Source organism: Orbicella franksi, chromosome 5, assembly GCF_964199315.1.
Source record: "Orbicella franksi chromosome 5, jaOrbFran1.1, whole genome shotgun sequence".
Taxonomy (NCBI): Eukaryota; Metazoa; Cnidaria; class Anthozoa; order Scleractinia; family Merulinidae; genus Orbicella; species Orbicella franksi.
This window is the reverse complement of record NC_138149.1, coordinates 2,446,458-2,461,260: the sequence shown is the minus strand read 5'-3', so window position 1 is coordinate 2,461,260 and position 14,803 is coordinate 2,446,458. Positions and strand designations below refer to the sequence as shown.

The window sequence follows — 14,803 nt, the reverse complement described above, 5'->3', positions numbered from 1 at the left end:
CAGATTATGTTTGAAAACAGTAAAGAAAATTTAATGCTAATTTTGATCAACTTTCAATGTTCTCTTTACCATCTGACAATTAATTCAAGGTTACGAGAATAAACGACTTGATCACCTTGTTCATCTCAGAAAACGCCTCTAAGAAAAAGATATATATTCTCCTTGGGAGAAAAAATTAAAATGTATGAGAACGGCAACCATGCATAATTGCATAACTCGTGGTATACTCATTTGTTATACAAGCTTCGGCGCTATATCTTCATTATTTTATCTTCTTTTTCTTTCTTTCTTTCTTTTTCTCTTTCTCCTTCTCCTTCCCTTTTCATTATTCCTTTCTTTCAATCTTTTACTTCTTTTTTTTCACCTTTCTTTCTCACCATAATCTCTGTCCAAAAGGTTTTCTTTCTCTCTTCCTTCTGCTACTAAAGCAAAAAAAGCTGTTATCGCAGTCAAAGCGAGCCCTTCGCGACTCGTTTTCGCCCGTTTGCGGCTCACATTTGAATCACAATTAAAAAAGGGCCAACCTCACCTCTAGGCCCATAGTATCTCATAATCATAATCATCATCATCATCATCATATGAAAAAATATAAGTTGATATCATCATTATCATATGAAAAAATATAAGTTGATATGTTCCCTTGTCTCCTTACTATTCAGTCTAAATCTTATCGTTGCAGCCCACATGTTGCATTTCGCGCTGAAGGTATCCTCGGTAACGGATGGAAATATCCGTGTACCTAGCTCTGGTAATTTCCGTGATCATGTCTGACCCAATCAATTCAACGCACATGCTTCATAGCACCCTAATTCTATCAAGTAGAACCCCTTTTTAACGCATAGTCTGTTCGCTGTATATTATAAAATCGTTCTGCGATCTAACACTGGAGAAGGAAGAGACGAAGATGCCAAACGCACAGCAACGTTGCCGTCCCTTGTTGCCTGGGGAGTGTTAAAGTTTCTTGACTCCAGAGAATAATTATAAGTTCTTTTTTGTGATGTTCTGTTTTCAACGTTTCCAGTATTGAACACTTCACTTTCAGCCTTCTCAGTAATGGACGCAGTGCCAACACCGCTTGAACTGGTTTCATCATCGCCTTTGTCATCACTTAAATTCACTTGAACTGCAGCGTCAGACATCGTCGCTGAAATTAAGCAAAATAAATACTGTAACAAGCAGGAAAAATGACCAAAGCTGAAAATTTTATTATACTTCTCTTGAGAGAATAACAATTTATAGAATTACGGCATGGCTTGACTTCATTCTCGTGTATGATGATCATTTATATTATCCTTTTATCATCTTACTTCCGGCGTTACCGCACTTAAATTACAGGACCATAGACTTTCTAGCCCGAGTACGTACTACATACACGTTTGCTTTTCCCTTCTTATGTCCCCTCTCTTGACCAGCTGCGGGGCAGAGAGCTTTTATTTACTTATCTACTGAACTGGTGAACTATTGTGCTATTTTACGGTCTAGTTTAAACGTATCCCTCTATTCCGCGTCCACGGGCGAGAAATTGTCAAATTAACGTTCGTCATAAAGTCGCTTCTCATAACACTGATTCCAGGTAAATGCAGAGTTCTCACCAAAGGCAAGAAAAATACTCTCTAAGGTATCAAGGGCAATCCACATTTAAGCAAAATCATTCTTCTATTTGCGCATTACGAGTTGCCGCATTCATCACTCAAAAGCGTTGTCATAGAAGCAAAGCACTCGTATAAGAAATACGCCTAACCATCAAAAACTACGAAGAAGTCTTTTTAACGGCTACGCATTATGTCTTTATGAGAGATTTGTTGTAGTACTGGCGGAATTGCAATGTCGCACAAATTTCCCCTTTCTTTACCCAGGTGCAAAGCCTGGTTTTCACTGCGACATAAGCACAGGCACAAGCAAAAGCATAACGGACGCACAGCAAGAGCATAAGTACGTAGGCATGCGCAGAATGGATAACATACGTTATTTTCGGTGCTCTACCTCCGTGATAAAGTAAAATAAGATGGCGGACTATGTGTTTATGCTTTTGCTTATGATTACAGTAGCGCGTTCTTACTTAACATAATAAACCATAACAAGAGGAACGAACATTTTTGTTCTGCTTGTGTTTTGCGCGTCCTCACTACCTTGTGCTCGTGCTTATGCTTGTGCTGTGGGCGTCGTCACTACCTTTGTGCTTATGTTTGTGCTTACGTAGTGCAAACCAGGCCTAATGGCGTATCCTTACCTCTTCTTTTGCAGATGAAAATCGATTCAAAGAAAACCATGACACAGAAAAGTGCTAGGAAAGCGACCACGCCTGGTACGATGCTTTGCACGTGACGTGTGTACTCATCGCACGTGACACATTCCACGCTATAAAAAAAGAGATCAGACTTTAAGCTTCAAGATTGAAATGTGAATGTTCTTCCCAATTGCAATAAATTTCTTTTAGTGTTAGTTCTAATAGGGTATACTATATTTGTCTTGTCAATTGCACAACTTAATTTGGTATTGTACCAAAGAATTATTGTTTTCCTACATTTTTCTTGTTGTGCATTGTAAATAGTGAAAAACAAAAGAAAATTAAATCTGATAAAAATGTAAGAATTTGCTTGTACATCAAAATATAACTAATAGCTGACGACTTGCTTTCTTCTCCTTACTAGTTTGCTTGACAATGTTTTGACAATGTAAGGAGAAAATATATGTTGATCACTGGTTAAAAAAAAAAAAAACCCACTTTGTTTGCACCAAAGACAACAACTGCTCGATTTCATCCCCGGCGACTGAACCAAATACACAAAAGGAAGACAATAGGCTTAATTTCCCTCGCTCTCTCATTCCTTCCTGGGGAAGAGCGCAGGCTCCTTCCCTGTCCAGCTGCTTGTAAACGAACTTAATTTAGCGAGGCTTCGCTGTTTGGTTACAAAAAAAATTGCAATGTCTACAGAGGAAGCCACGTCAGCCTTAGCTGGTTTTCACGCGGGTCTTCTATCCTGGTCGAATTGGAATTAAGAGGTGATGGTCTTTGTAGAGGGAGGAAAACTGGAGGACCCGGAGATAAACCCTCGGAGCAAGGCGAGAACCAACAACAAACTCAACCCACATATGCACCAGGCCGGAATCAAACCCGGGCCGCATTGGTGGGAGACGAGCGCTTTTACCACTGCGGCAACCCTGCTCCCCTTCATGAAGCCAAAATTGTTCCAAAAATGCTCAAACAAATGTAATCGATCGTAGATAAAAAAAAAAAGCAAGCTCACCTTTGATTTTCTCGAGGATTATTTTCCTGAATGATGGCAAATACGGCCGCACTGACTCCTTTGTCGAAGAATCCAATAAAACCGTACACAAAAGCTCCAGATTTCTACAACGAATAAAAAAAATAAATCACTCAGAGGACCATTTCTCAGTTGCCTTTTGCTCCGTATCAAGAGTCTTCGTGCGAAGTCATTTATATGAAATTGTGTTCCACCTACGCATTTATTTTCGTGCTAATCAAGCTGGAAGTTGCTTTGTTTGAAAAAAAAAGGAAATTCACTTATTGACATGCAAGTGTCATCGCAGCTATATCAAAGCTATTTAAGCCTAATTCACACTAGTGACATAACGAAATAAACATAACGATATAAGAAAGGCGTATTGTCGTTATGTTTACAGTGTGAACATCCTGTCATAATGACATAAAAGCAACATAAAAGTGTGAACATAAAAAAACTGATCTTTTCCATATGACTTTTTGTCGATGTTCACATTACTGGCATGAGCCATGATGTCGTTCTGCCGTTATCTCGTTTATGCCGTTATGTCGTTATGTCGCTAGTGTGAACCAGGCCTTATTTACCTTGTCCTGACCAATGAGCTGCGCGATCAAAGACTGTGATGTCACTAACATGACAGAGCCACCGCTTCCCATAAGCATAGCAGTCGCATACACAGCCGTCCGTCCATCGACAGTCTGAACAAAAAACCAGAAGCTGGCACTTATAGCCATCATGGCACCCAGGCAGAAGGTTATCTGTCGATAATCAATTAAACTATGAATAAGAAAAGAGCACGTGATAAAAAGCCAGTCACAGTAGCTATTATGGTGCGCGCAAGCATGCATCAAGCACGCACTTGGGAATGTGACTTTGTTTTTTTTCCCCTGATACATGATGCACTTGTCTATTCGCCCAAGCAAAATCTTTTTTCTTGAGTATCACCCACCGCTTCGCAAGCTAGGTTGATATTCAATCTACATGTACGTATTACCCCTAAAAAAAAAAGTGAACAAGAGAGTGACTGCATTTCTTCTCAATAGTTTAAACTTGAAGTACTTTAAGACCTTCAACATACAAAGAAGAAGAACGTGTTTTCTAGCAAACTTGACTTAAAACAAATGTTCTGCTTCGGTAGAAAAAAAAAAAAAAAAAAAGGAAAACTCCAGCTGAGTTAAAATATTTAGTCAGATCAATCTACTGATAACCTGGCAGCCAACAACAAGAACTCTAAAACTGACGCTAACCTTGCTTCCAAGTCGTTTATTGAGAGACTTGACAGCACTGCTCGCCAGAACTCCCGTCACAAGTACAACCAAAGGAAAATAAGCAATAGATTCCTGTGCAACAGCAACAAGGAGATTTTTCACAATGGAAAATACAAAACAATAATAACAACAATAAATCTACGTTTTCTGAAGTAGCATTTTGCGCTCGTCCGTGCCTCTACAAAACCGGCAGATCTGCGAGTTGTAACCTTTCGAGCTGTCCTTCTCTAACCTTCACATGTATATAAATGTAAAGTACTTATTTCTTTAGCAAGACAGTTCACTATCGATACATCTTTTTTTACATATTTTAGCTGAAGAATGACTGGTGTCTGTGGCGTATCATGATAAATATATTTGATTACAATAATAACCTCGACTCACCATTGCAAAGCGCATTGTCTCAATCAGGTAAAGCGGTAGATAAGACTGTGAGACATTTACGTACAGACGAGTACAAATGTACAAAGCTCCTATCTGAAATTGAAAAACAAAAACGTTGCACAGTTTTTAAATGAGTCCATTAAATGATAATAATAAAATATATAAATAGTTATCAGGGCTGGAGCAGCCGGCCAGCTTTTTACTGAGATTAGACAAGCCTTAGAGTGACCTTGCAGTTCACCGGCGGGACATACCGGAATTCCCGGTTTCTCGCTAGAAACGTCTGACGATCGCGGGCGAAACGAAGCAACACTTAAACCCTGTTCACACCAATATGTTAAACATGTTTAAAAGTAGTTTAACCAAAACAAGGTTAAAATTAGTCGCCAATACTGAGGGCACCTGTTTGGTTAAAATATTTTAGCAAAGTGGTTTGAAATTTGTCTCTTCAAAATGACTGACTGCAAAGCGTAATCGACAAATTGTAAAAAAAAAACCTAAACCTTATTTAGTTAACCTAGTTTAGTTGGTGTGAATGGGGTATTACAAGCACTGGATACGATACGATGGATACGATGTGGGAAGCGATTCGTTTTAATACGAAAAAAATGTTATGGCAAAAGCGGTACTAACTTTGTATAACCCTGGACTTTTTAGCCACTGTCGTTTACTCCTTCCGCCGCCTAGAATAGCACTTTTGTCGATAATTTCCTGTGAGGAGTTGCGAGTTTCTCCACTTTCCACAGTTGTTTGAGATGCCGACCGTAGTTCATTACCACCCTTACCAGCTGCTATTTTGTTTTGTTTCTCACAGAGCGTCACTACCACAGCAGGTGAGGCGCCACTTCTTCTACTGGGAGAAGGACGTTGATACAGGGCTTGCGTCAGGAGAGCTGAAAGAAATACACAATTGCTTGTTAGCATCTCTCAGTTACTATAACAGAGCTTACACCTGACGCAGGAGGCTCCCACGACGCTGCCTGGTCAAAGTGAATTTATGCTTTATCTCTAAATTTCGCGATTATCTAGATGTGTTCATCACTCCTTTCGGTCTGACAACTTGCTCAGGCGGAAATACGCAATGATAACGTCATATTCCAATGGGAAATACGAAATCAATCATCGTCGTGGACTAAGAGTTAAATTTTGTCCGTTCATATTGCCTGGTAAAGCAAAATCGTTACGCATTCCTGCCTAAATTCCTAATTTGAGCACTACAACGTAAGAAATTAATTAAATTTAACACGTGCTTTGTTAATTTCTCGACCTTGATTAATAGAAATATTTCTCATTCACCGTTTCTTTCGCTTCCTTTCCGTTCAACCTTTTTTCGTTTGTGTTTTCCATTTTTCCGTTCCTCCAGCCATACCCGTAATGCATCTGAAGGGGGCTCTTTGACGCCAACGTGAAAAATGACGTTAAACAGTGAACCGGTGGCGGTTATAATCAAGCCAAGATACTGAAAAGAAGACAGAAGAAGTTTAGATAGCGTTCAACGTTCAAATTCTCCAACCATTCACAAAGAGGTTTTATATAGGGCTTCTTCATATGAGCCCGGTGTGTGGGCTTGCTGCGTTTGCCGCGATTTCACCTTGTTCATAAGAGAAAACAGACTAGCCCGGAACTTTAACTTCCTAGCCTACTATGCAGACGTCCTTATGGCCATAAGAACATCTGCTTTGGAGGCTGGTACTTCACAGGCCCTTCCTTTTCCTTTGCGGCTGACGGCTTCAGGCTTCGAATTCGGCTATTTCCGTGTCAAGGGACGCGAGAAAGCTCGCATATTTCATAGATTCAAAGGTTATTTGACTTTGACAAGATCGGCAATATCCAACTATCGCATAATTTGGGAGCAGGAAAAAATTAAAAAAACTCCCGGGCAGGGTACATTTATGAGATTAAAATGTCGGGTTAAAAAAGGGCGGGTACGATTCCAAACCCGGCTGAAATTCACTTTGAAATGCTGACTTGGAGAATACAGTCACAGAAGTACCAACCACTTGAAGTGGAATGTATATCTTGATTTATTTGCGTGATCGTTTGTTTGTTTATCTATTTTGAAATATAAAAAGACGTTAACATTTGTTTCTGGATGTTGAGTTATGAAGAGCCATGTTGACAACTGAAAGTATAAATGCTAAATCAACAACCACTGATAGAGGGTCGTACTGGAGGTTCTGGATTTTCAATTAACAAGTTAGCTTTTTGGCATTTCTCAGTTATCAGTTAATCTGAATTTGATCATGAGCCCTTCAGTTATTGGCAGATCTCAACTATATGAGTTACAAACCGCGTTATTTCTCAGTCGACCGGGTTCAAATTTTGACCAATTCTCTGACCCTCTTGACGTTGTGAAGTAACAACTTCAAAGTTGTCAACAAAGTATTTTTGAATTACATATTTGATTTTCGGCAGAGAGAGAACACCAGAGACACTTACCATGAACTGTTTCCATGTAGCTGACGAAATACTAGATTCCGAACTTCTTCCTAACAGAATCCACGTCACGCCAAATACGAAAATACCGCAGACAAACCGCAAAGCTGACCTGAAATATAAACACATGAATGATTCACGTGAATTTATATACCTAAGCACATTACTATTTCACTACCTTGCAGATTTTTCTCTGTCAGGTTTTCAAGTGTGACCGTCGAGTTGGCTTTGATCTTTCATACTGTCATTTTAAGGCCCCGTCCACGCAGGACTACGCGGGAGAAATTTGCAAACGGAGGTTTCACTCTGAAAACGCATCAAATGTTTTCCGTCAACACTACGCCGGAGGAATTTAAAAACGCAACAGTAACCGGTCATTTCTGATTTTGGATTTGTGGTTGAGGAAAACTCGAGCAGGGAAATCACATTACTATCGTGATGTCATCGTTTTCGAGAAGCTCCGTTTTTAAAATGTTTTCCGTCCACACTAAAACGCAAAGCCGGCTAACCGGACGGATACACTTAGCTAGCCTACAAAGCACTGGTGCCATTTCGTCATTTCGCCCCTTTAGTGGACCCTCTAGGTCGTAACAAATCGTGTTCACACTATGACTGACAAGTTGATGTAATAATACAAAACACGTTTTACATTAGCATGTTTGTAAACACACCGTTTGCATATGTTTATGTCTCAAGACATGTGTCACGTATGTGTTTTACGACAGAAAATTAAGCTTTAAATTTAAGCCTGCCACTGCATGTGTTAACCTGACTGGACAAGCCCCTGGGGTACTTGAATGCGCTGGCTCTGGTTCATGGACGCACGATCAAAACAACCTTATGACTTGCTCAGGGTGAACATGTTTCGATCGATCGCGATTTGCGCAGTAACCCGCTTGATGTGAAGATTTCTTCGAATTTTTAGGCCTGGTGTGAACGTAGTGTTATATTTTATGACCAAAATCTGCGTTTTTCCCTACTCCATTTATGACATGACCAAAAATTCGAAACCCTATTTATGACCTGACCCATAATTAAATCAATACCCTGTTTCAGACCTGCCTTCTAATTAGTTCCCTAGTTCACACCAGTGTTAAATTGCCGTAAACATAATTTTTGACGGAGTTTTGTTGATTTTCTTTTCTATAATGATGTAAACGTGGCCTCTTCTTAAAAACATACCCATATGAAGACTAGAGTGCAAAAATCATACCCCATTTATGACCAAAGTGGCCAAAATCGATACCCTATTTATGACCAAAATGACAGAAAAACCATACCCTTTGGGGCCGCACATACCTATATAACCCATATGAGGAAGTACTCCCACACCCCCCACCGGGGACGCTAACACGCATTCAAAGTTACCGAGATTCTAACTCAATCTTTTTGCTTGCGAGCAGAGCCTGTTGCTGTAGGGGAGGAGAGGGTTCCTTGACTCCAAGGCCAAAAGAAATTAATTATTCGGGATGTGATTTCTTTTGTTATATTCCCCTAAACTTCGGAGCCAAGTTAGAATTTCAAAATACAAATGCAAATTACAGTCGCTGTTTCAACACCAAACAACAATCTTAGTTTCGAAATCCACTGGAATTAACAAACCCTTCGCACGTGCCTCGCAGCTGGAAAAAAAAAAAAAAAAAAAAAAAATACACACCCAGCATTTAAAGCCTCCGTTCAGCGAATCGCCAATAATAAGGCAGGGAATAAGGTTATTGCGCAGAGGAGCTGCCTTGAAACAATGCTAGTGACCCACAAAACACTGCTTCGCCCCAGAAGTTTAAAATTTCACGGAGTTTCTGTAGTTTACATTACTTTGCATTGCAGATTGTGATAACAATCGATATGCAAAAAAAGGACGCCGATTGAATTCTAGCCAAATTTCCGGTACACTCAAATTTCAACGCCCTTTAGTAGTGTTCGTAACAGAAGCTTTAACAGGGGCAATGTCGAACAAAGAGACATCGGAGGACAAAACCAAAACGGGTCAAACAAAATGATACCTATAATATAACACGGGTAACCAAGCATAATAAAATTATGACCAATTACTAATTAAATTGGTCATCACTCACGCTAGAGTGGACGAACATTATTCAGATACGCTCTTGTACTGTGCTAAGTAAATATCTTTTGATAAAAAGCGAAATTCGCTGCCACCGTGAATAATTATCAAATAATACTCTCACCTTATAGCATTCAATTCGACTTTTTCTGATTCCCTGATGGCGATCTCAGGAATAAGTGAAAGGTGACTAATTTGAACACAGCCCCAACCAAACTGAAACACAGCCGCTATACTGATATAATATGCAAGCTTCAGGGAATCGCTTGCTTCACCGCGAAGAAGCTGAGTGAACAGAAGAGGAAAGGAGAAGCTCACACAGATTGACCCCAGTAGATGCCAGATTTTTCTTCGCCCATAACGACACACAGTTTTGTCGTTGAGGATGGCGGTGATCGGTGTGCAGATTCCATCCGTCAGTTGTCCTGCCATAACAACTATCCCCGTATGGCTGTTTGACAGGCCAGCAACTTTGGTTAAGTAAATAATAAGATAGCTGAACCAGGCATTTGCAGCAAGGTCATTCAGGATATGTCCAACGCCATAGCAAACCTTTTTACCGCTTGCTAGTCTATTCTCTCGGGATGTCTTCTGTTGAGAGTTTTTGCAGCTAAAACAGTTCAACAAGCGGTCCATTGCTTGGCGTTGAAGCGACGACCTGAAATAATTACGGCCAACAAGCAGGGAAAACTCCTTCGGGACAAATTAAAATTGTAAAAGTCTGCTCGCGGACATCTAATGTGTGTTCAAAAGGCCACTTGTTGCGTCACTGAAACGGATGTGTGACACAAGTGTGTCTCACGCGGGGTGGCGTGATCCAGTTTCAGCGCACTCGTGAACAGATCAACAAAACCGCCAGTCAATCAATGTAAATCAATCGGGTTTATTTTTCGAATATTTTAATCAAAGGTCACAAAGATAAAGCTCAGCTGGAGTGTACTAAATCGTGTGACCCGCGACACGAGAAGCTTTAAAATGGAGGTATATCAATTTATGAAGATATTATTATGGATCTAGCTATTTTTTTCTCAGGTATCAGAGGTAAATTCTGTTTATTTGCTCATTCCTTTTATTTGATATTGGTGATAGTGCCAAATTTCCATGTGCGCGTAAATATCAGTCAGGGCTGACCTCTCTAGTAGCGCGCACCAGGGACTGCTGAAATTTACCTAATGCAAATGTAATTTACACTATGAGCGATGGAGCCGCCTTTTGGAAAATTGTAGGGACTGTTGAATTCTACAAGACGTTCGATACAAAGTTGTTAGTATACGCGGGTTTACCTGTAAATTCTTAAAAATTATATACCTCTCTCTGTTGTCGGGTACGTCTTGTAGGCGAGTGAAGCTGTCATTGAATCTTCAACACATTTTCATGTGAGTCCTGAGTGTAATATTCTTATCATGACAGTTACAGGAACAGTTCTTTAGTTTTAGTTGTTAGTATTATACAAAGGACAAAGTCGTTCAATTTTTTTTCTAGTAGCCTTTGAACGACCCAAAGAGTGTACTACTGAAAGAATAAAAAGCCAAGAATAATGTCTATCATAATTCGTATATAAAAAATAATCATTTTAACTCTGCATTTAGTCCGTTCAAGAGTTATTTTTTTCTCGGGCGCCCCACGGCAAAAAAAAAAAAAAAAAAGAAAAAAAAAATTGCGAAGAAATATGTTTGTGTCTTTCCCAAGGGTGCGCCACGCCGTTGATACTTTAAGGATTTTTCTTTAAGGATCTCTCAAATCCTTTTAATACTTTTGGTTATTACTTTTGCTTGGCATCTCGACGAACTCACGAAAAAAAATCGAGGGTCTGTACGAAAACAGACTACTTTGCATTGTAGATACGGCTAACGTCTTTGTGGGACTGGACTGATTGATGTCTCACATTTGAAACGTTATGTCATTTTGACAGTCCGTTGACAGATCTTCGCGCTGTGCCCCCTCAATAATAAACCTGAAAAACGGCACGCACCACTGCCAAACCTGTGGACTTCTCTGAACAGTTTCAATTGAAAATAAAAGTGCAACTTGGAGACCGTCACTACTCTCTAAAAAGGTAAAATCGCAAAATCTCGTTTCCCCAAAACTACCTAAATTGCGTGAATCAGTGAATGCTTTTGTTATGTGGACGTGACATTACCCATGTCGCTCACGCGCCAAACATGACGCAATAAAACGCGCTAACTGTTGTCTTGACAACGGCCATAAAGGCCACCTTGGGGAAAGAGGAAAATGGCCGCTGTAGAGAGGTCGCTGCTGTCTAGAGGTGGCCGTTGTCGAGAAGTGGCTGTTGTAGAGAGGTGACCGTTAGCTAGCGGAGAATCGACTGTATATGAAAACGACAAACGGCAAAAACTGTCTCTGATCTTGTTTTGTTTTCCATTAATTCTAAGTCCATCCAAGCCAAAAATAAAGAAAACACCCTTATCTACAGCAAATACCATTATTCTAAGTTACGTTTGAAATAGATGGGAACAGCAAAAGTTTTTGCCGTCCGTAGACGTCATACTTAACCTCTGTAATGTTCATGCCCACGCGATAGTGAAAATCAGTTGACCTTTACAGCTGGCACTCCCTCAATATAATTCTGTAAGGATGTGAATTTACATTGAATCAAGGACAATTAGGGTTTATTTTATAAGTTTTCAATGTTTGCTTAGAAAAATTCAAATGGAAAAACGAACAGAAGAGGGCTTTTCCCTCCGTACGTATTCCGACCTATCAGTCGCCTAAAGCGTATATATCGAGGATTAGCGAAACACCTTTTTCAATTTTTTTTTTTTTTTTTGACTGAATTTAAAATTTTCTATGGAAAGGGTTTTATTCATGGATACATGAAATCTCGGCTGATTCTGATCACGTGCCCAGTACGAAACTCTATAGAAGACATCAACCGGCTTTAACCAGTTCAGTTCGGCAGAGTAACTTATCAGTGTCCTTTAAAGCCGGGGTAGCTTCTTCCAGGCGCTCAGTTAGATAATAGAGGCTATGGAGCTCTTAAATGCAAGTACACTGGGTGGAACTTTGCCGTTTCCCAGTTTCCCGGGACTTTCGGAAACTAAAATTAATTGGAAACTGAAGCAAGAAAGTGAAGCGAGCGGCCGAAATCCATTACAATACAATACAATACAATACAATAACTTTATTTATACAGCGAGTTACACTCTCGACGGCTCGTTTCTATTCTCTACCCGGCTACGTCGCAGGTACGGATTCATCAGTTATGTTGTCCTTGACGCGAATCACAGAGAAAAGTCGTCTGATTGTTCGAGATTCACAAGAAATGAAGCCAAGCAAGATGCCCTGGACTATTCTGTTTCTCATTCTTGTGTTTCTTCAATTTGCGGGCCTCCCTGGACTGGTGCTGTATTGTCTTCAAACCTTCTCTTGTGGCAAAAATATGAAACATCCTCATTACAACTGTGCGAATGGCACTTTCGTTGCCTACAACATAGCTATGACGGTGGAACTAGCCTTTGCTTGCACCGAAGTTCTTAGCCGCGCCATATTCATCTGTTTCTGCTTGAAATTAAAGGGATGGAAAGGAATATTGGAAATTTTTTGGCGACTGTGTAAAGTCGCTCGAATGTGGCTTTTAGCTCTGATTTGCAGCCTCTGTATAGTGCGCTTTGGTAGCATTCTGTACTGGGTCGCTGATTTAGGGAATATAGCCAAGGCAATCATCGGAGTGTACATTGTAGACGCCTTAGAAATAACCATTGTTGTGGCTACATTACATGATGTAAAGGTTGAAGATTTAACTGAAGACAATCTTGGTATCACCAAAAGAAAACATCTCACTTTCCTCTTCAGGTGCGTGCTTGTAAGTTTTTGGTTGCAGTATTTTGTCTACTTGATTATCGTTTCCTTCCAGTTGGCTTTTGATGTATCTGAGGTGGACCCAGAGTTTGTGAGAGAGGATTTCAAGAGAGCTTTAAATCTGCTAAGGAAATCTGCACAGTTTGTTTTCATGAACCAAATAAGCGGTCACCTTTGGTCTGCATTATTTGCTGATGACAAAGCGAGGGCCAACAAGAACAAGAAGAGAGCGCAAAGGAACGAGATAGAACTAATGGAGGCTGGGGATTGGAGATAAGGCCCCTGACTGTGAAATTAAAATCTGGACTGCTCTTCCTGAGATTGCAAATTTAATCAGGTCTGCCCGCCGTTTACCTCCGGGGAGAGGGGGGAGGGGGGAGGGGGCTCCCATTAAAAAAGGACGGGGGTGCTCGTCGTACCTTCTAGGGGTTAAAATAGCGGTTTTGGTACATCTTGCGGTGTTCTTGACCCTCAAAAGGCTCACAGCGGGAACTTTTGCGGTATCTTTTAGGGTATTTAGCCGAAAAAATATGACAGGAGATAATTTATTGCTTTAGAATTGGTACCTCACCTCTTGGGGGTAAAAAAACAAAACAAAACAAAACAAAAAAAAACAAAGAAAATTAAAGCCACGCCCACAAAACAGGATCTTGGTACCTCTTAGGGGTTCTTTTCAAAAATGTCCAACGAGCACCCCTTCCTTTTTATCTGGGAGACCACCAGGGCTTCTCACAAGCCGTGGAAAGATATTACTCAGACAAGGAATATATCAGTTCTTTTTTTCCTGTGTAACTTCTCAAATCCGGGTTGTTTTCTTGATTTTTCGAACTCATAAATCGATATTACATTTACCCATAACATGTTTGGCTCCCTCAAGGTTAATTTCTCCCAAGTTAATTAAATGTGCAATTTTTGGCCAGTTGCGTCATTTTTTCATTTCCCGTTTTGAAGTGAGGAATACTCTAGAGCCACGTGGCCTTTAGGATGTTATCCACTGCTCTCTCTCTCTCTCTCTCTCTCTCTCCCCATCCCCCCCCCCCCCCCCACTGGTTAATACATGTCCAGCTTTGACACTGGCTGCACTCGATACAACTGTAACAGAGAAAATTCTTATAACATCTCGCTAAACGTTTCCTGACCGCAATTTAGGTCTAGAATTCCAAAATTAAATGTTTGATAACTGATCTGAATCCCGTTCCAAATAGTCTGCGGGAAAAGGACCTAGATAAACGTATCATAAGGTGACGATCGACTTAAAGCTCCTTGCGAGAACTTATCGCTACAACCAAGCCGCGGTTACCCAAGGGGTGGGGGAGGGGGGGGGGGGGGCTCCCATATAAAAAAGACGAGGGTGCTCGTCAGAAATATTGAAAAAAAACCCTTAAGTGGTTTGAAATTTTTTCTCCCTTAAGAGGTACCAATTTATACATAACACATTATTTCCTGTCATATTTTTTCGGTTCAACACCCTAAAAGGTGCCGCAAAGCTCCCGCTATGGACCTTTTGAGGCTTAATACCCTAAGTAGTACCAAAACCGCATTTTTAACCCCTAGAAGGAAGGACGAGCACTCCCGTCATTTTTATA

At 40.4% G+C, this 14,803-nt stretch overlaps 2 protein-coding genes across 2 annotated transcripts; one reads left to right on the top strand and one right to left on the bottom strand.

The window, feature by feature from the left end:
- Positions 1-276: 276 nt before the first annotated feature.
- LOC145488516 (major facilitator superfamily domain-containing protein 12-like) lies at positions 277-10,153 on the bottom strand. The gene is made up of 10 exons (XM_081467400.1): positions 9,523-10,153; positions 7,337-7,445; positions 6,194-6,356; positions 5,531-5,790; positions 4,898-4,990; positions 4,493-4,585; positions 3,830-4,003; positions 3,249-3,352; positions 2,231-2,358; positions 277-1,144 (listed from the first exon to the last, which is right to left on the bottom strand). The coding sequence occupies exons 1-10, from the start codon at positions 10,032-10,034 to the stop codon at positions 858-860; spliced, it is 1,923 nt and encodes a 640-aa protein (XP_081323526.1). The 5' UTR covers positions 10,035-10,153; the 3' UTR covers positions 277-857.
- A 924-nt stretch (positions 10,154-11,077) lies between these two features.
- LOC145488531 (uncharacterized) lies at positions 11,078-14,533 on the top strand. Its single transcript, XM_081467416.1, has one exon. The coding sequence runs from the start codon at positions 12,622-12,624 to the stop codon at positions 13,492-13,494; it is 873 nt and encodes a 290-aa protein (XP_081323542.1). The 5' UTR covers positions 11,078-12,621; the 3' UTR covers positions 13,495-14,533.
- Positions 14,534-14,803: the final 270 nt, after the last annotated feature.

What these genes read in the sequence shown, in the direction of transcription:
- LOC145488516 (XM_081467400.1), bottom strand. Translation starts at nt 10,034, where the DNA reads ATGGACCGCTTGTTGAACTGTTTTAGCTGCAAAAACTCTCAACAGAAG. An exon ending in GTCGAATTGAATGCTATAAG is followed by an intron (nt 7,446 to 9,522) that starts GTGAGAGTATTA and finishes TTTATATTTCAG; the next exon opens with GTCAGCTTTGCGGTTTGTCT. An exon ending in GAAAGGAAGCGAAAGAAACG is followed by an intron (nt 5,791 to 6,193) that starts GTGAATGAGAAA and finishes TATTTCTTTCAG; the next exon opens with CTCTCCTGACGCAAGCCCTG.
- LOC145488531 (XM_081467416.1), top strand. Translation starts at nt 12,622, where the DNA reads ATGTTGTCCTTGACGCGAATCACAGAGAAAAGTCGTCTGATTGTTCGA.